Source organism: Anas acuta, chromosome 1, assembly GCF_963932015.1.
Source record: "Anas acuta chromosome 1, bAnaAcu1.1, whole genome shotgun sequence".
NCBI classification, from domain to species: domain Eukaryota; kingdom Metazoa; phylum Chordata; class Aves; order Anseriformes; family Anatidae; genus Anas; species Anas acuta.
Genome location: NC_088979.1, coordinates 138,697,653 through 138,719,212, shown reverse-complemented (window position 1 = coordinate 138,719,212; position 21,560 = coordinate 138,697,653). Strand labels below are relative to the sequence as shown.

Here is a 21,560-nt window from a genome sequence, read left to right as displayed (position 1 = left end):
AAAACTTTGCAAATGTTAGTCTAGAAATATGCATTCTACAGAAATGTGGAAAATATATGAAAAATTGAACAATGTTCATAGGGAAAATTAATTGGGGAAAAAAATCTCTTGACAAAAAATATTCTGTTTGATTTATGGATGATTAGTGTCATCCAGATTAAGGATGATTTATCTTCAGAATTGTTACTTCACTTAGTAAAATTGAACTAGTTAGATGATAAACTACTACAGATTTAGTCCATATGAAAGTTTAGCCTGGGGATAGATACTAAATATTTTTAGCTTCTCAGGTCGTAAAACCTTTAGTGAGTCCCAGTGAGCCAGACAACCACCATTCTCTACAAAAAGCTACCTAATTTGATGCTAGCCTTTAAAGTAGAGACCTGAGTCAGATATTATCATGATTTTTTTTTTCATATGTGTGCATGCACACAGAACGAATGCATTTCTTTGGGTCTGTTTGTTTTGACTAAATTTTTCTAGTTTATCACTCTGATATTCCCAGGTACTTGGTTTATGCATCCATTCCCTTGCATGCATATAGTACCTGCTCCTGTACAGACAACTGGTCTGAATCTGTCTTGACATTGCAGAAGGTGTACATAAGTTTACTAGACACCATACTCAATTTTTTCAGCCTATACTGAATCTGCATGTCTGTCATTACAGAGGATGTTGTCAGTTACATAGAGACCCAAGTAACTACAGCCAAACAGGGTATTGTGAAAGGGCTTATTTATATGTGCAAGTTGATCTCTTCTATGAAAATAATCTCCAAAGATACTTCCTAAGAGACAGTTGTTTCTTACCTGTTTTGGGTTTGTAAATCATTTCACCACGCACCATGTGAATTGTGATCATGGCCATAAGTATGGACACAAAAGGGATAAGGAAACCAAGGTTCCTGGCCACAGACTGCTGAATATAAGAGATACTAACAAAGACAACCGCTGAATTTAAGTTAATCAACCAATAAAACCTAGTACACACAAAAAGAGAGAAGAGACAAAATTGGAGAAGCTGAATAATTTAGACTTTACAGAATATAAAATTTAAAACAATAAGTTAAATGCACAGTAAATATAGCAATTGTAGACAGCATCACACATTGACACAGAAGTTGCACCAAATTTCACTTCAATGTTTCAGGTCCATGAGGTAAACAAACTAACTGTACTAGGGCAGTGGAGCTGAACAAATTATCAGTCTGATACCAAAAATATCCTTGTGGATAGGAAGAATTAAATAAATCAGCATTTACCATTTACACTTTTAATATCTGATAATGTAAGATGTATGTATGCAAAATAATGAAACCACATTTTAAGCTTAACAGAGAAATAACAGTGTATATAGCAACCCTTCAATTATTTCCTCTGGTGTGAAATAAAATATTTCCTCCTACTTGGGGGAGGTGGACTTCATATATTTAGAATAGCCAGTGATCTAATGTTCAGGTAACTTGCTTGGGGTATGAATTGTTTTGTAGCTCTGATCTATTGGCCTGGATTATGTAGACTGGAACAGTGAGTTGTGTACTATGAATGTGAATATGTTTAAATCACTTGGTAGTAGACTTTCACCTTCGGCCTTAGTCCAAAAAAAAAAAAAGCCTTAGTCCATGGAGGACTTTGATTAAAATATTAATTTATTGTGAAAAGCTTCTGCTTTGAGGATACCCCTTTTCAGATATTGCACCATACTTTTGGAAAATCCTTGGTGTAATATCTTATTTGCAAGACAAAAGGAGTGGATTTGTAGAGCCAATTACCTTGCATCAGGGACCCAGTGTCCACATTATATATATTGAGAATTTTACTTCACTGTTGTTGTAATCCTATCCTACAGACTCAAAGCCTGCTAGTGGCTTGAGGGTACTAAATATATCATCATTGTTGTGGTTAGGTGTTCTAAAAGGTACCCAGATTCTGCACTGAGGTCTCCTCAAAAATGCAGTTCTGATACAAGTGTTATTGTGAAATGCCCAGAAGAAAATAATTTTATTAGAATGTCTTATGGGAATGTATTCATTATGGTAACTTCAGTAGTATTATCCAGGTAACTTTTAAGAGTATTGTTAATGTTTATAGAGTATGGACTTTTTTTTTGTTTTTTACTTAACAAAACAATGAAGATGAACTTGATGAATGAAAACAGATCTATATTTTAAAAAGCCTTGAAAAGGTTCTAAAATTGAATTTTCAACACTTTTTGGATTCATTATGAATACTGAAAAAGTATATATTTTGAGTACTGAATAAGTATTCCTGCCACTTGAAATACTATTTGCTTTTATTTTTTAAGCACATCGAGCTCTAACAATTTAAGTTTTGATTTATCTAGACTCAGACCTAGAATGAGAATGGGCGAGTATCCAAGCTACATATTTTTCTGTACTAGAACTTTTTAGGAGGTGGTAAAATTTTTTCAGAAGCACTATGGAATTCTCTGAAAAGACAAGGTGAACAAAACAAACAGAATGGGTAGAATGAAAGAGAAGAGAAGAGAAACACTACTGGTCCCATATTGTCTGATTTTTTTGTTTGTTTGTTTTTCAGCAAATCAGTAAGACAAGACAACACTGACAACTTATCCTTAGTTCAGACTGTATCCTTTGCACTTATTCTCTACTCCTGTAGATACAATTTGTTCAGGTGGCTACAGCCATAGATCATACTAGAGGTTAGACCCAGGCCCTGATGTGCAAAGCAGTTGTCTAATTCCATTCACAAAGACAATAGGTAATTACAAGTTTGTACTTCACTATTTCTTTTATCATTAACACCGTAAATCTGATTAAAAAAATAGAACTTGTTAAGAACATAGGCTCATCAAGAGTATGCAACCACTCTCTTTTCATCTATTATTTTCAAATTCAATCCTGTGAAAAACACCTACCAATAGAAAACGGGGTAACAATGGATAATGATTATATTCTGAGAGATTATATCAAGATTAAGATCACTAGGAACATAACCCTATTTAAAAAAAATCTTGAGATTACAATCAAGGAGCCCTTCCGTGGATGTCATCACAAAAATTATTTTATTTCTTTAAAATCACACACATGCCTTTCTTAATATTTCCAAAGCCCCCAAAATTGACCCATCTGGATTCCCCCAAGGAACTTTTTATTCATATTATGTCTCCTTTGTAATCAACACTGAGAAATGTCACTTTGATTAAACACAATTCTGAATGGCTAAGACCACAGTACACTAAATTCTCTAGAGCTATCTTTCAGAACAACTGATTGCTCTCCAGTCTTAATCCCCCAGAGTCTTATTTAATCAAAATGATGTTGCTAATTAAGGATTAAAACTTAGAATAGAGTAAAAAAGAAGGATTTTTTTTCCCATCTCTCCTATGGGCAGGTCAAGGAGGCAGAGTCTGCTCTAAGGAACTAAATAGTCTCATCCACCTTTGGTAAAGCTGCTTTATTCACTCAAGTTTGAATTTAATTCGAAACTCTGATATTAACATAATTGGAGGAAAAAAGAATAGCCAGGAGAGGCATCCCCAAAGTAAGAGAGAACTGATTCATGATCTTCATTGATTCCTCAGCATTATATTGTCAATATGCAAATGTGCTCAGTTTTGATTTTAAAAGTGTGCATGCATAGGGAAGGGAAAGAAAACGGGGCAGTTTAGAGCTTGTTTCACCCAGCCTTAAAGCAGGAATCCAGAATTTCCCACTGATACTTCTTTGATCCTCATTCCACAGTTTAATCAGAAGTAAAGGTGAATGTTTAGTGCTATTAAAGTGGTAAATAAATACAAATATATGACCAAAATTGACCCCTCTGACACACAGAGAGGAACAGTTAATTTGAAACAAACAAACAAAAAAACGATTTTTTAGGAAGCATTCTACCTCCCAGAAACTTTTCTCAAAGTTTTTCTGAAAAAAATATGAAATACTCCAAATGAAACACCAATGTCAAATAGTTTATCTCATGCTAAATCTTCACAGTGGCTGAGCTGAAATAATACAGCAAATCCTTACCACTGATTTTAGTGGTTACAGGCTACTAACAATACTTAGTTCCAATAAACCAGTGAACTATTGCTGTCTGTCACTTCTAAAAATTTATTCTTATGCAAATTTTAATGTATTATTGAATTTTGCCATTGTCAGTGAGTAACAGCAAAATATCCTCACGATACAGACATGTTAAAGGTAGAACATTGTATTCCGTTTGGTTTTCCTAACAGCAGCTAGCTTATTGAGTCTGAATATTTCTGAATATTTGGGCAAATCAATTCATCCTAATTCCAACTGAAGATTTCTAATAGAGGCCAAAATAGATTATCATCTTTAGCAAAATAAGAATTATAGCAAAAGGTTTTTTTTTTTTTTTTTTACATAAACTCTTGGAAATAATTACAAAAATCTAAAGTTTCTGCAGTTTAAACAGAAATCACAAAACAAAATCCACCATCTTAGAATCTGTCTTGTAAGTCTGCAAATAAATTTCAAGGCAATGTATCATTCTCTACAGACATTTAGCTAACATTTAGTTACTAACCAGTTGAAAAAAGAAAGAAGTTCCTTTGGTCCACAGTCCTCAAGGTTGTATGCACTTAACGGACAAACTATAGCTCTTATGCCTCCTATTCCCAGGCTAGCTGTGAGTAGTGCAAAGTAGAATACTATTTTCTGCTCTTTTTTTGTTAGTGTATGAAGAAGAATGTGTCGTCTGTCAATGTAAATGTCTTCAAATGGGAAAGCCACAACAGGTAGCAGGGCTGTGCCTGGAATGGGAAGGAAATTATTTGAAATAGATTAAAATCAGACTGAAAAATTAGAATTTATAAGCAATTATGTTGAAAAGACATGGAAAAAAAATCAAAGACAAGAGATGAGTGCAAAGAGAAAGGGTCTTACTCCCATACAGATCTAGAACCTTTCTGGGTATCACTAAATATAGAAAGACAAGATGACTAAGGGCCTCTGAGAACACACTTTTCTGCCCCAATTGCTTGTAAGGATTCAGGTCCTTCAATCAGCTGAAGAGCTCACTCTGGAAATGCAGCTCTTCACATTGTGCCTTCTCCATTGCCTGCGCGTAGAGGGCAGTAGCTCTCCACTTGGCAGAATGGACCAGGTGAGGCATGTAATTCCCCTGACAAAAAAAAATGAACAGCCAAAAGCCCCTCATTGTGGAACAAAAATCTGTTTTGTGTCTTCTTTAACCCAGACTTTTAACTAGAACTATAATTTAAACAAATTCTCAAATATGTTTTTGTTTTGTTTGCTTGTTTTTGTGGAAGAGAATTTTCTCGTTTTCTGTTGCAGCTTCAGGGGATTTCCTCCGCCCCCTGCAAGAACTTTAGCTATAGAAGCACTGCAATGAATTGCTTTTACCAGCTCTAGACTGCAAAGCAAGTCTTTCAGATTCAGTCAGCTACAGATTCTCTGAGTTTTAATTGGAGGCTAAATTCAAAATATAGCAATGTGCAAACACCATCAATGTTAGTGAGACTAAGACTATAACTGTGCATCAAACAGATCAGAAATATATAATGGTCTATCAAAAAAAGAAGTTTTCATCAAAAGTACAGTTTAAAACAACACCCGAAACCATCAAATTCTGTCAGTGTCACTGGTCTCCTACTTCAAGATGTGTGTTGAAAGGACAAATTGCAGAAGATTCCAACCCAGAAGCCCATAGGGAAAACAAACAAAGGAACATAATAGCAGTCATTTTTACAGGCTGCTTACACAATGGTTTTGCAGTCAACTCAAGGGCACTTGGGAAACTAGAGAAGATGATTTCAGGAATGACTTTTTTCTTCCCCTTTAGTTTGTTGCATGTCTAAACATGGCTGGCTATTGCAAAAGTCACACCTGCTAATCCTCAACAATTGGTGCAAGTAAGACAAATTTCTATCTGCTCAGTTTAACCCAACAGAACAACCACCAGCTGTGAAATGCACTAATTGCTACAGAAGAGTCATACTTAGTTTAAGCAGTGCTCTTATACAAAAGATCTTCAAAAAAACAGGTGGGGAAGATTCAGAATATGTTATCAGAAACCAGACTCTCAATATAGGTATGAGGATATAACCTCTTTACTTACAGCAATGTTTGTTTATACCGATGTGTACTTAAATGCATCTTTCCCACTGGTCCAACTACAATAGTCATATACCTTTACATACAATAAAAATCTTGGTATCAACAGCTGGGAAACCATTTCCAATCTCTCTCTCAAACTGACTTATATCTCACGTTTGCCCCCAAACACTAGTAACAATGTATGCTTGTTATCATGACCAATTTTAAGAAAGAGCTGAGCATCTCTGCTCTGAATAGCTAAGCCAATTCAGAGCAGTAAAGTTCATGCGCCAGCTATCCACAAGCCATACATGCAAATGTTTCTTAGTCTTTTTCAAAATACTGCCTCACAAAATGACATACACAAAAAGCCACAAGACACTTTGTAGAGGACAAAAAGTAATTAGCTATTAGCGAAGCTGCCCATGAGGCTGGAGAAAATTATTACATTTCAAACAGTGTTCAGCAATGTTTTTCTGTAATACAATTATTAAAACATTAAATAATCACCGGGCTGTCACCTACCTAGGAAGTGTAGAAACATGCAGATGTACACAAGCTTGGTCCTTCCCACAAGGCATTCGGCAAGCCAGCCAACCAGCACTGGCGTCAACATGGAGGTGCCTACAAAGCACATATTGACAATAGCTGCCTGGTAGTTGCGATAGCCAAGTCTGACAGTGCAAAAGAGGATCATGTTGCAGACAATGCCAAAGAAAGTGAATCTCTCACACAGCTCCACCAGCAGCACACAAATGGCCTCTTGGAGTTTCTTCTCAGGCTGAGACACATTTCTAGCATGGTTGCGTCTACTGGGTGTCAGTCTTTGTTCCTTGTCAGCAGCAGCATCCCAAAGCTGCTTCTCTTGAACCTCTCCACTGTCTGCACCAGGCATGCTTGACTTTTTCAGGGTGGACTGAGTAGGGCAGCTAAAGTTGCAGGTATACTTCTGTTCTCCTCCACTGCAATTAGCAAACTGTTAAGGCTCTTGCTTTGAATTCCACACTTCACCACTACAATTTCCTAGGCACCTGTCACATTTGTGACATTACATATAGGATCAAAGAGCATTAAATAAGTAAATGATCTGTATCAACATTTCAATTTCTACATTTAGCAATATTAAGGTATTCAATTAATTTATTTAATTAATCCATGTGGGGATGAAAAAGATTTTTCCCCCAAATTATATTACCCTTTAAATTACGTGAATCCAATACGATATGTGCAACTCTATACATATGTTAAAGATAAAGGTCTAAATACATGGGAAAGCTAACATTTCAGTGGAATTCAAATAATAGATCAAGAAAATAATTTGGATAAAATAAGATGGTGTTTTAATTAGACAACAAATGAAAAAGCAAGCACTTTTTTTTTTTTTTTTAAGGTTAACAGCATCTAATCTATTACATTTGTTATATTTGGTTGAAATTCAGATAAGAAAGTTAATTGTAAAAATAAGTAATGCTACCACATTTAAATTAGAGAAGCAAGTTTAAAAGACAATAAGTTAAATACATTACCAAAGAGAAAAAGCAATCTGAAAGTAACCTAAACCAAAACTATTTCTCTAACCAGATATTGTGCTACAATGCATTATACAGGACAGAAGCACAAACAACACACTCAACAAAAAGCAATCACCAGCTTGAATGGAAATTAGAAAGAGCCAAAGAAATAATGCTTTTTAATGCTTCTGTGGATAATATTTTATCCACAGAAAAGTTTGCAGATTTCCCAGATCACTTTTTCCTTTTTATGGAGTTCATTGAGATCACTAACACTTGTTCAAAACAGTCCTAAATATGAATGAGAAGTATTTTGCATCCATTTTGCACAAATATAAGTGCATACAAGGCAGCGGTAAATCAGGCCTGCTTCTCTGAACAGAGCTCTCAAAACCACAGATGGCATTTTTTAAACATCATCTCTGCTGTTTTTTCCCATCCATCTATATAACTACTCAAGTTTTACATCCCCAGATCTATTAGGATTTCTACATCCCAAAATAGATGCACAATAGCATATATTCAGTATGGATAAAGACAGATTCCAAAATTACCTCCAAACAATCTCAGAATGTTGCTGTCAAGTTCTGCTTTACTTCCCTATCTTGTTTCTAAAGCATCCATGACTCAAATGCAAAAAGTGGAAGTTCTGAAACCTAGGCTAAAGTAGCAAAAGATGATTCCCTAAAATAATTACAAAAAAATAATATATATATATATTTAATCCAATAAAACCTAAAGCTAGAACTCAGACACCAAATAATTTCCTTTTTCTTTTCTTCCCCCCCCTCCCAGTATGTCCGGTTGAGGATGAAAATGGCTGTAGCTTGTAGCACAACCAAGAACTGTTTCTGTCTTCTCACCTGTAGATGATGTGATCATCATTTGGACCAACAAAGCAGAGAAATCCAACCTAAAAATCATTTGTAACTCAGTTTAGTTTCTCCATCAAAGCATAGTGAAGCAAACTCTAAATCTAAATACAAGTGACAACAACATTTTGACTAAGAGGCAGGTAGATTTTTTTTTTTTTGCATGAAGCTACTCTTATCTAACTGTTCATGAAGAAAAACCTTTATTTTTTTTTAAAAAAAAAAGGTAAGGTATTATTATATTTTAGAATCAGATAGAAAAAAATGGGATAACTATACTCTTACTCCTATAGATATTTTAATATTAAATAGTCTGTTTTCCTACAAAATAGTTTTCTTTAGAAGTGTAAAGTTTACCTGTTCTCATGGGTGTTAGCAATTCAAACTGAATCATATCATAGGAACCCCTAGAGACAGCAGAGTTACTAGCTAGGATGACTGTATTTTAATTCTCATGTGGTTTCATTTACTCTAATTTTGGGTAGCAAACAAAGGCAAAGGAACAATTGGTTGATCCTTATAAATGCCATAGTAAGGAGGAGCTGGGTGATTTTCATTGTTGTTTAGTTTGAATTACCTTTGCATGTGGCTGTTATAGGTGTGGTGGTTCAGTCACAGATCACAATCAATAAATTAGTTAACATCCTAAGTGCTAAGACCATGTACTACTTCTTAGAACGTGATCTTTCTTGATTTATTTATTTAATCACTTTTACAGCAGTTATAGGTTATCTAGTTCCTTGATGTGGTTTTAATTGAGCTTTAGTTTAATCACCTGGCAATCACTTGTCCTTAATAAAAGAGGCAGTAGGACTACATAAAGTAAAAATTCAAAAAAATAGATTCAACCTCCAATGTGAAATCTAAAAAAATAAAAAAAATTTGGTGTCACTTTGGTCAAAATCCTGTTTATTATATCCTTTTTCACAAGGTGATAATGAAACTTCTTCTACTTAAAATCTTACCTTGGACAACCACTTTAGAAATTTTTGCTCTGGTTTACACTGCAGTCTCGGAGGACTACTGTGCAGATAGCCATAAGTCAGTACTGGGATGAGCAGGAACCAATTCCAGAATATGATAGTGTTTGGGAGTTCACAACATCTGAAATCTGATGCTTCTGAAGAACTTTGTGAGCATCGGAAACAATGTGGGCTAATATTTGCCTGAATATTTGCTTGACTACATACTAGAAGAACAAATGCACACAAAACCCAAGTGCTCTGTCAACAATGTAAAAGGTCAATTAAGAAACTGAAATGCAGTCATAAGGAGGTTTAGAAAGTTCATTTGTGAAATCGGTTAGATTAACAAATCTACTCTTATAAAACTGTTTTGTATTTCATGAAGATGTATTACATGTTGTAAAAGTATGCCTTGAAGGCTGAAAAATAGCTTTAATGAAGGAACCAGTTATTACAATTTTTGATCATTTGAGGAATTCTCCGGGGAGTTCTGGAGCTACGGTATCACATCACACTTGGATAACTTTATTCTCCCTTTAGTAATTATTCTTGCAAAACTTTCCACACTTTAATCAGATGCAGCGTGGAACACAAGCCCAGTTCTGCCTTGCTGCAGGAGAGATGTAACTCCTACTGTCTTGTTCCATGGCAACTTTTGTCTGTGAAAGTGCAAGACCAGCATGAGAATTTTATTTATGGAAAGGCTATGTTTTAAGAAGTATATTTGTTTATTTTTCCTTTTGTAGTCATAATTAAATAGGATGTAGGAAAGATGTTTTTTCTTTGTTCTGCCAGAAGGTAACACCCCAAGAAAGTGAATTGAACCTTTCTCTCAGGAATGTGTAGGAGTGCAGAAAGCTTTCTCGTCGTTGCAAAAAGCTTACTGGTCTCTGCTTGTTCTATGAAAGAGTGATGCAGCCATTTCTCCCTGAGTCCTACATATTCCCTAGTCTATTTTTTTACTTTCTTCTTCCCCTGTTCAAGCATGGAGTGTGACTAAAGGATAGAATTGACAGCCAGCAAAACCTCCATAGCTTTTTTCCACAGATTTGCCTCTCTGATTGTGCACAAGCCATGTTAGTTTGCTGGGATCTTGCTCTCTCCATCTTGACAACAGAAATTGCTTTGAATTACTTCACAGAGGTGCTAAGGGTTGAATTCACTAAAACTTACAGTGGCCTTCTAATTCTTAGATAGAGAGCATTACAGAAAGACAAAATATTTTTATGAATAAACAATGCTAAGCCTAAGCTGCAAAGGCAGTCAAAGAGCAGACAAGATGTATCATTAAGTACTTAAGCAAGTGCAAATGCAAGAAAGTACAAGATGTGGACATACTGGAGTGAGTCCAGTGAAGAGTCATGAAGATGATGGATGAAGAGAGCAAAGCATATCTCTTTGAAAGAGGCTATTCAGCTTGGAGAAAGTTCAGGGGGATCTGATCAGGGTGGATAAATGTGTGTTGTGGGGGATGTAAAGAAGATGGGGCCATGTTTTCTGTAGAGGTGTCTAGTGATGGGACAAGAGGTAAAGGACACAAACTAAATTACAGGAAACTCATTTTAAACATAAATAAAAATTTCTGGGGTCATCAAACACTAGAAGAGGTTGCTCAGAAAGTCTGCGGAGTCCTCATCCATGGTGATATTCAAAACCTAACTTGACACAGTGCTGAACAACCTATTGCAGGTGATTTCGATTTGGGTGGGGGTGATGGACTGGAGGATTGCCAGAGGTGCTCCCAGCCTTATGCATTCTGTGATTCAAAGCAGCAACACTGAATACTTTGCCAAAGTAGAATCTGAGGAAGAGGGTAATGGAGGCAAGAAAATAGGTTCTTGTCCCATTGCTGGGTATGGCCTAAGTGAATGGAGAGAAAGGTTTCCTAATTTATTATTATTATTATTATTTATTTTTTTCCCCCAGGGAGATGGTTTTAAAATTGCTGATTCTTGAACCATTGCTATAAATGAGAATTATTTGGCATGATTACCCTGTTCCTTCAAACTGCACATCTTTTATTTTGGGGATTTGGTTCAAACATATATAATTATCTATGCTAAGCAGTTTTTCATATGTTCTAAGGCTCTTGTCTTATTACACCTATTTGACGGTTTTATAATTCAGGAGTAATTGAATTGCAATTATTTTTCATGATGCATGGTACAGTTTTATATCATGTTGTTGGCAGATATTCTTTATGATGTCGTTTGGTCTAATGGGAAAATTAGAAGTAGCTCTATCATATAGAAAGATGGCTTTTTTGTGTCATGTTATAGTTTGAAGATGGCACTCAGGATATTTTCTTTTGACATATAGATTTTTAGGTACAGACTGAAATGAGATTCTAAAGCAGTGTGCACAGTTGAGACAATATTATCAGTACATCCAAGATTATTTCAACTATTCTCCCATAGTGACAGTTCATTTATATTCAAGTCCATTTAGTAGACTGTGGTTAGTGTTCTAAAATACCTGTATAAGTAGTACATATTGGGAGAGTTTCTGCACTAAATTCATCCCTGATCCAATCTAACTGGTTTCAGAGAAGCCATTAAAAGGTGTTAGCATCTTTTTTAGGAGCAAATATTCATCAGAATAGGGGATTGGCAGTAGCTCTCCCACCTCATTGAAGAGCTTTCCAAACACCACACTGCCCAGACAGTCTCTTAACCTCTCCTGATGGAGCCGTTACAGAAAGAGTAAAGCTTTATGAGTGGTAGGGAAGATGACTTGTAACCTAAAGATTAGGGTTGTCCTCCTGTAATGTGGGGAGAAGCAAATTCAAGGCCCTGTGTCAATGAATAGTTAATTATGTCAACAAAATTAATAGTCCTCAACAGCCAGGAGCAAGAAAGCACCATCCAAGAAAAACACAGTTTGGCACATTGGAGAATGGTAGAAAATAAGAGCTGAATGCTAAGAGCCAGCAGAGCATCCTTTTACAAAGGGAAAAGGAATACTTGGAAGTTTTCAGTTTTGTTTGTGAAATAATATTTGGAATCTCACAGATTTTCATGGGATGGGACAGTGGTCATATGAAACCCAGATCATCTGTCCATAAGAAAATCTCATGAACAGATGATCACATAGAAGTTGATAACAGAATGTTTCAGATAGATAGCCATCTTGAAACCTATTTTGTTTCCCTCATCTGTTCATACACATTTCAGCCTTGTAAACTGATACAGGAAAGAACGTCACATAACTTATTTATTCAGCTGCAATGCTACATGTCCAAAAAGCTGAAAACTGTGTGAATTACTACAGACCCTGTCTGTAGCACCTTGTGCGGTCTGGAAGAAACTGGCAGAGCTGATAATGCTTGTTCTTATGAGGGCCAATATTTTCTTCTTATTGTTTTTTTTTTTTTTTTTTTTTTTTTTTTAATGTAAAAACAGAGTTTTTAGTTTTTATGAAAGGTGCCAGCATTGCCAGCAGGCCAAGGGAGGTGGTCCTTCCACTCTGGTAAGGACACATGTGCCATACTATGTACAAGATCCTCCACTGTCAGAAATTTGCCTAAAATTAATGACATTGAAGTTATACTCCAAATCAGGGGATATATACACTATTAGTGTTTTAAAAATAGCTTTTATTCTTGCTTCTGCATTTTTTACAGATTAAATAAAGGCAGGCAGATTGAAATTTTGTACCAAGCATGATCCAAACACAGATTTTATTTTTTTTTCGTTAATGGTTTCAAGATCAATCTTCTAGATGTAGGTCTGAACTGAAACCTTGAGTCTGAACAGGTCTGGGCAGGTTTGGATCCTGATGTAGTCTTTCAAGTGCAGGCACTTCTTTAAGCTTTCTCTTATATTTCGTATTTAATGTAGAAACTACATGCTTCTGAAGTGAGAAGGCACATTTCTTAAGTTTCTCTGGCACACGGTTATGTCACCTGCATTTAACTATTGTCATGACCTTTGGCTGAAGTCCCAGCACACCCAATTAGCAAGCTACAAATAGTACGAAATACTACTGCTAGGATCTAATCCAGTGTAAGGAAGGGTAAATATGTAGCTACAGCTATACTTTTACTTATGGAAATAAGAAATGAAAAGCTCTGTTAGGATACTATTGACAATACAATTCAGGTTGAGTTTTTCCTGTTTTTAATCCAGTGTTTCTGAAACCCTCGTGAAGAAAAATAAACTCAAATAAAACTTCTATATCTAAAACTCCTCAGAGACTGGGAATGAGGCTTATTCCTCATTTGCAACAGGTAGTTGGGAGTTTCTCCTCTTGCTGAGGAGGTTTGTTTCATGTTACTCCCATATGGTTAGATGTAGATATACATGCATTCTAACAAGAAGCCTTCTTCCTGCTCATCTTCTCCCCAGATGGCACAGTGAGATAGGGGCTGTGCAGAGGCCTAGATCTCTCCATATTGGCCTCTAGAATTTTTACAGCCTCAAAAATTAGTCCAATTGTACACAAGAACCTCAGCAAAAGGCAATGTCCTTGGTCCAAGCATGACCCTCAACATGGAACTGGCTTGCCTTGTCAGAGTTACTCAAGCACTTCTAGTTTTCACATAAAACCCAAACAATGGTTGCTTGGTGCCCACAGAAAGGTACAGGATGCCCTTAGACACCAATCTTTTGTCACCTAAACCTCCAGATTTCAACACAAACCAAGTCATCTGCTGATTGTTTATGAATTTCACAAATGATATATTGAAATGCTGTCACTGAATCCATCTAACACTTTCTTCCTCCAATTCTCCAAAAAGATTTCAGTGGGGAGGCTGAGTACACTGTACCTAGGTGAAAGGAGAAGAAAAACTTGGATTCACTCTGCTCTCTAGCTTTCATTAGTCAGCTGGAGTAAAACTAAGCTTATAAAAAAGCACCCTGAGTTGTCTTTAAGGCAGCATGTGTGCTACTGATCTCTGACATAATAGTTTCTGTAACATGCTAAAAATGATTTGGCTATCATTTCAACCAAAGCATGCTTTTTCATTAAAATAAGGTCATTTGCTTTGTTTTGAAATCATCAATACATAGAAAAAGAAGAGTGGTGCCAGATAGCAAGCTAGTAGAGAGGGAAAATAGTATGTTGCTATCAAAAGTATATAAATAATAAAAATAAAAATAAATAAGTACAAGTCTAAGCAGTCTTATTGCAGATGCATGATTTTAAAGGCACCCTCGCATACTCAGTAAGGTGTGCTCAACTCCAGCAGGAATGTGCTCTTGAAAATCAGTGGACATTATGACAGTATGTTCAGTGGTTTGCACTGATGATACATGAGACTGAGAAAATTTTGTTAACTTGTAAGTATGGGCAGTATCTAGATTTAATACCTCTGGATGTATTGCCACTGAACATGGCAGGTAGAAAAAAATAACCTGACAATAAATTTTAACCTAAACATAGTGGAATAACTTTTCCAGCTTCAGTTACTGCATAACCTGGCTGATGTTGACTGAAACAGAATAAAGAAGGCTGACATAATCCTTTCCACTGGTGGAACGGATGGGTGCTGGGATGTCTGTCCCAGGTAGTGAGGTCTTCAGCTGCAAAGGTTTATGAAAGGAACATCTGTCCATGCCTAAAATGGTGAAACCAATACATCGTGTAACTTCATAACAGGCTGTACTTCTGGCCTCTGCTATTTGATGACTTGAATGCACGCTTTCCTGACTACTTACAGCAGTTGAAAGATATCACTGCATTTCCAACGTATAATTACTTCAATTTAAATTCCACTCTGTGAGATCTGAATTTGTATTTGGATTTTTTTTTTTCATCTCCTGCTTAAATATAAACTATAACAATCAATGACTGTTACACCTGCTATTGAGTGCTCAGGCAGAATGCTTGTCATGGTTGATACAAGAACTGCCTGCAATATCTGTCTGTTCAGTCTTCAAAGCATGGAAGCAATTTGGGAGAATGAAACACGGAATAATTATTATTAACCTTTTTATGTTTGATACAGCCTTAAGATTAAGTGTTGTTGTTTTTTAAACACTGGACTTTAACTTTCACTCTTAATTGATTCTGTGTTTCAGGATAGAAATACAATTGTTTACATGGATTACACAATATTTAAAAATAATACCCTGAGGTACGCAGTATTTTGAGCCCCCCCCTCCTCCCTCCCCCCCCCTTTTTTTTTTTTTTTCCAGAGAGGTGTGCTTGAATGTGTGATTCCAAAACAGTATAATCAGACCAAATAGCTTTATCAAAGATAGCAATTCAAAGCTTTTAGTGCAAATGCTTACACTTAGAAATTCTCTTTGTAAGATTGTGTTTACAGACTCTGCCACAATAGGTAAAGGAACAAAAATACCTTTGATGATTTAGCAGAGAAAAGGGTAGTACTGAAAAAGAGATGAGAAAGAGTGGGATGCAAGACACTATTGAAAAATAATTGATACTGTTACAGGGGAAAAAAATGAAAAAGAAGGACAAAGAGAAATAAATTTGGCATTGGGTGCTCACATTTTACAATTAGATACACAAGCGTTTGTGCCTCAGTAAAGTTTTGTCATGTTCATATTACATATTGACCTAAAACCACATCTCTCTTTCTTAGATTTCCTCCCTCTTGCTTTCTCCTTGACAGACTTTTTGAAGATTTTAGATATGAAATCTCTTGCTGAGACGTACATCAAGTAATTATATTTGTGGCTGAACAAATGAAGGTGGAGGAATGCAAACCAGGTTTTGGTTATTACACCAGGATGTAACAAGGAAAGAAGAGCAAAAGGATCCTCTAATTTCCTTATCCAGTTCCTCTGGCCAAATTGGAAAAGTCAAATAGAAACTTAGGTGCAATGCAATGCACAAAGGAATCACATAGGCTACAGTGTTCAGTAATGATAGTCATATCTCCAAAATGATTGCTTTTCTACATGTGTAAGAGTGCACATGAATTTTGGAGGTAAGACCTCAGGCTGTAAGAAAAATATGTCAGGAAGGGACCCAAGAAATCAGTCTGTACATGTATAAAAGGAACCAGTACCATAGCATCTTGCAAACAGAGTTTTAGTAAAGACTATGTTTCATTTTACCACCACAGTATCTCTCTATCTTCAGTCCCCTTCAGTCCCCTTTGCCCAAACAAAGCACTACAAACATACATAAGAAACCAGTGTGACGTTAAGTCAAGTACTTTAGAAGCAGCAAGTGCTAAACTTTGGATGACCTGTGCAGAATATGTTCAGGTTCTTTTTGGTGTAAATTGTGAATAGTTTTTAATTAAAGAATAAAAGTTCTTAATAATCTCAAAGCACAAGATGGGTTTATTCTGAGGATAACTGGCATGAAATTAGAGTTTCTATAAAACTCAACTTTATTTTATGCAGGGTGTGGGAAGGTTTACCCCTAAGGACTGACTCTGTGACTAAGGAGATCCACTTGACTTCCATCTTTCCCTTCCACTCTCCACCTTTTTCCATCATTATTCCTCTTCAGTCTATTCCCAGACTCCTTCTTCCTCCTTTCACTACCTTTTACTTAATTCTCCCATTCTACATCCAGAATTTCTCCTTTTTCTTTGATGGGGATGGAGAGGTAAAGAAAGAGGTTAAAAAAAAAAAAAAAGAGAGAGAGAGAGAGAGAAGCTGCTGAGAATTTAATTTTCTTAAATATAACTATATTTTAAAAGTTGAATGATTACAATATTTGTCCATGTAGTATAAAATCTGACAGAATTATGCTTGTCAGGCAAGACTCCATGCAAAACTTGCCTGCTTTCATGTCTACCGCTCCTGTGGCAGCCTGGTGATGGACTGCCTTCTATCCATCAAGAATTACAGATATTCCAGAGCCTACATCGCTCTAACCATCTACCAGGGTTCAGGCCAACCGCTGGAGTTTGGAACAGCTGGAGCACACCAGGATGGGAACATTGCTTCCATCAGTGAGAACTTAAAATTTTGGGGTCGTCTTTCAAAGATGCCACAAACACAACTTCAAAAATACCGATTAACTCTGTCTCTACTTTTTTTTTTTAATCCTTTCCACACTGCAGGCTGCATGGGTGCTATCTAGGACGGTTGGGAAATGGAGTTTTCCTCCTTGGTGTTCCAGTGCCCAGAGCCCCATCACCTTCTGATGGTCAGAAGTAGTAAAACCAGCAAAAACACATGCAGCTGCTGTATGTGGTCTGGTACAGGTTTAGGATCAGGGAGGGGATGGGGTGTATTCTTTGAAAATAAAAACTTCTGAAGATGCAGGTGAAGATCCAGAAATCCTTCCTAGGCATATAAAACTGTGATTTCAGAGGAATATACAATTACTAAATACAGCCACATATTTAGCATATTTGGCAAGTGTTTCAAGGGATGAGGAAAGCTCTGCTGGTGCCAGCAACTTTCCATAATTTCAGCTTCAGGTTCCATGGAATATATGCAACTTATGTCTTCCAAATTACCATACCTCACTACAGCAAAATAAACACTGAACTCAGATTTTTTTAAACATCTATTTATCACTGATAGCACATATAACTTGGTCTGGCTTCTTCCAAGAGAAAAGAATTATGCTTCTTGCTGAAAAAATGGCGAGGAGATGTTTAATGTGATTGCAACTAACTGTTAATATTCAGGCAGCTGATGGAGGAAAAAATAGCAATGTTATATGCAGAGATGCAGAGATGTTACATTTGTAAGATAATCTCCAACACAGCACTTGCAGTTCATGTTTGTTCACATACTTTAGAGGAATGTTTTCTAATCATCCAAAGAAGTTTACAGTGCTGTGTTGAGCTGACACCAGTTGAAATCAGGTCACCAAGCAAGAGATCCATAATGAAAAATGCTGTATAGCACATATGTGTGCTGTACAAGAGGCTACTGCTTCCAGTTTAGTAATGAAATCATGATGATTTTTTTTTTTTTTTTTTCCCAGTGAAAGATTTTGGCAGTCACACAAGCATGCTTTCATGGAGTTGTAGAGTCCTGAGAAGATCTAAGACTGAATCTTAAGTTTTACAGCTTTTTTCAGCTCATAGTCACAGTGCGTTTTACCTCTGGATTTTGGAGGTTGGCCTCAGCAGGTATGACAGAGTTTACCCTTCCCTGCAAAAGATGGAGAAAATGGAATACAATGACTAAGACCAGGTAGGATTTTAAGTCCTTGGCACTGAATAAGGAGAAGAATAAGAGTTAGGTTTTGGAACACGTGTATGAAAGTAGCCATTAATATATTTGCTATGATTTATAATAGTTTTTTAAATGCATCTTATCAGAGCACCAACTGCTTTTCAAAAATTTACTTGTGATTTTATTAATGTGTATGTATATCCAGAGGTTCAACCTGATAGTCTTCAAGAGCCTCAATTTTCACAGGATATTTCTAACTAGTCACTTTTCAAAACATTGTTGCTAATTAAGTCTGGCACATTTCTGTCAGATAGGCAAGGAATGTCATTTCCCATGTTATAGATGGGTCAACTATGATCCAGAGAATTTGTGGTCCCCTTGTAAACCAACAGCAGGGACACATATATAAATGAAGAATCTTAAACAAGAACAGAGGAGAAACTACAATCCTAAATAATGATTCACCAATGTTTTTCAAAATCTCTACAAACTGTGATACTGAGCTTTTTTATTGCCTAATCCAGAGCTGTGCTGACCATATCTCAGGAGTCATTGTAAAAAGATATACGAAGCTATATCGTTTCTACTCACTGTGCATTTTTTGCCACTGAGGGACAGGATGCTTGTCCCCTAGCTATTTTTCCCTGAATGTCAGTCAGGTAGATCCCATAATGCAACCAGGTTCCCAGAGTAAATAACAACCTCTTAATTCTGAGGCAGTGTCTGTCATTTGGAGTATGATAGGATCTCTTCAAGTTTCTTTTTCTCAAAAATCAAAAAGGACATGTGGGTTTCCTGGAGATGTGCAGGACCCAGCACTTAGCCATGTTGAACCTCATCCCATTGGCCTCTGCCCATCAACCGATCCTCTCCAGGTCCCTCTGCAGGGCCTTCCTACTCTCTGGCAGATTGACACTTCCCCCCAACTTGATGTTGTCTGCAAACTTACTGAGGGTGGACTCAATTCCTTCACCCAAATCATTAGTAAAGATATTAAAGAGGATAGGCACCCAACACTGACCCCTGGGGAACACCATTGGTCAGTGGTCGCCAGCTAGATTTCACTCCGTTCACCATCATTCTCTGGGCCCAGCCTCCCATCCAGTTTTTAACCCAGCAGAGAGCGTAACTGTCCAAGGCATGGGCTGCCAGATGCTCCAGAAGAATACTAGGGGAGACCATGTCAAAGGCCTTGCTGAAGCCTAGGTAGACTATGTCAACAGCCTCTCCCTCATCCACCAGTTGGGTCACTTGGTTGTAGAAGGAGAAGTTGGTCAGACAGGACATGTGCCTTTCATGAACCCATGCTGGCTGGGCCTGATACCCAAGCTGTCCCACATAGGCTGCGTGATTGCATTCAACATGACCTGTTCCTTACAACCCAAAAAATTTCTGCCGTGACTCGGATTCGAACCGAGGTTGCTGCGGCCACAACGCAGAGTACTGACCACTATACGATCACGGCCACCCTGTGCCTGGCACCACCACTGAGCGCAAACTTTTCTACTCCAGCTGGCAGTAAGGATCTAGTGCAACTCTAGCCTTGAGCTGGAAAGATGCCAATCAGACAGTGAAAAGCTATCAGCCTCTGCAAACCTGCAGATACTATGGTTCACCAGCTACCTAAATTGTATTCATACAGCTCTTGTCATAAGAAATATATTGGGTAAGTTCGGGGGCAGGTTAACTTGCTATAGACTCATAAACTTTATATATATATATATTTGTATATATATATATATATGTGTGTGTGTGTGTGTATGTGTTTATTGCCTGAAACAGTTTCTATAAAAGTCTGCTTTCATCTTTTAAAGCAGTTCTGAAGTAAGCTAGATATTAATGATGGACACCCAATAATGGGATTCTTTCTCTTCCTTTGTTGTTGTTTTTCAGTAGAATGGGAGGAAATAAGTTCTCCAAAAAATCCCCATCTGGTGTTTCTAAATGCTGGTGAGGACAAGCCCTCTACAGGAGTTTAAATTCCACAAGTTTAAAGTCCATTCAGTCCTCTGCCTGCTGGCTGAAGCTACCAACAAAGGCTTATTTAATGAGTGCCAATCGTGACAGCACATTTTGCAATGCTGAGGGACCAAAGGGTGCAAAACTTGCTCTGAGAAAAATGCCTGGTCTCCATAAGGGAAAGTGTGAAGAAAAAAAAAAAAGAGGCAGTATTGAGGAACTTCTGCTGGATAAAGGCTGAAAAATATTTTAAACCTCATTAGAAATATAAAGTTTGCCTATTTCTCCTGTTTCATACACTGTTCAGGCAATGAACACATATGCTGTCACATTCGTATTTTACGGGCTCTTTTTTTTCCCCAAACCTTCATACCTCAGACTTGAACTTTAAACTTGTGACAGTGTTATGTTCATTAGAATAAGAATCACTTGCTATTTCCATTGCAAAGCTCCCCCCAAGAGGTTATCTTAGCTGTTTTATAAATCATATCAGGAGGAGAGCTGGCATAAAGGTTGACAGCTCACTCTAGATAATCATTTCTCCTTCTCTTAAGTGACTTTAAGGAGAAAGGAGTGTGTAGCTTGCCAGTTCAGTTTTTAGTGGTCAAGCATCCACATCTAACCACCAGCAACATCCTGACTAAATTAGCTTTTAAGCATTTTACTGCAATACAGAAAAATCACAGTCCTGCTCATAAGAAGAAAGACTCAAACATTCATCAGCCATCAAGCTGTATTTCCTTTGTCCTCCCAGTGCAGAGCTCATTACACACCTTAATAAAATTAAATCCTGGACAGAGAGAGTGAAGAAAAAAAAAAAAGGAAAAAAAAAAAAAGAAAGAAGAAAAAAAAGAAACCTGTCCCTTTAAAACTGCTCTACACCACCATGAACTGATTCCAGGCTTTTGAAATCAATAGGAATCTTTCCACATTTCTATTGGACTTTGGAGCCAGTGTTGTCAGAGGAGAAGGGCTCACTATAGCAAGGGTAAAGTGGTGGGTCACTGACAGTAGATGTAAGACTTTCTTGGAAGTTGGCAGTGACAGTAGCAAATATTAAGGAGGAAAATGAATCTGGTGATGTTGCTTAAAATGTATGCATGGCTCATCTCCTAATCGTTGCATCTATC

At 36.9% G+C, this 21,560-nt stretch overlaps 1 protein-coding gene and 1 non-coding gene across 4 annotated transcripts in view; both read right to left on the bottom strand.

Annotated features, from left to right (window-relative positions):
• SLC15A5 (solute carrier family 15 member 5) overlaps nt 1-8,958 on the bottom strand; it is a 33,972-nt gene extending 25,014 nt beyond the window's left edge. The window contains exons 1-5 of one of the 3 annotated variants that reach the window (XM_068659773.1): nt 8,802-8,958; nt 8,436-8,485; nt 6,587-7,092; nt 4,530-4,755; nt 810-979 (exon numbers count right to left, since the gene is read on the bottom strand). In XM_068659773.1, coding sequence (XP_068515874.1) covers nt 810-979; nt 4,530-4,755; nt 6,587-6,956 — 766 coding nt within the window. In that variant the 5' untranslated portion in view covers nt 6,957-7,092; nt 8,436-8,485; nt 8,802-8,958. Of the gene's footprint in view, nt 1-809; nt 980-4,529; nt 4,756-6,586; nt 7,093-8,126; nt 8,149-8,435; nt 8,486-8,801 lie in introns of those variants that run through there. The other 2 variants (XM_068659780.1, XM_068659790.1) reach the window with 2 other exon arrangements.
• A 10,906-nt stretch (nt 8,959-19,864) lies between these two features.
• On the bottom strand, nt 19,865-19,936 carry TRNAH-GUG (transfer RNA histidin (anticodon GUG)). The gene has a single exon. It is a non-coding gene; the product is annotated as a tRNA-His (tRNA).
• Between the last annotated feature and the right edge of the window lie 1,624 nt (nt 19,937-21,560).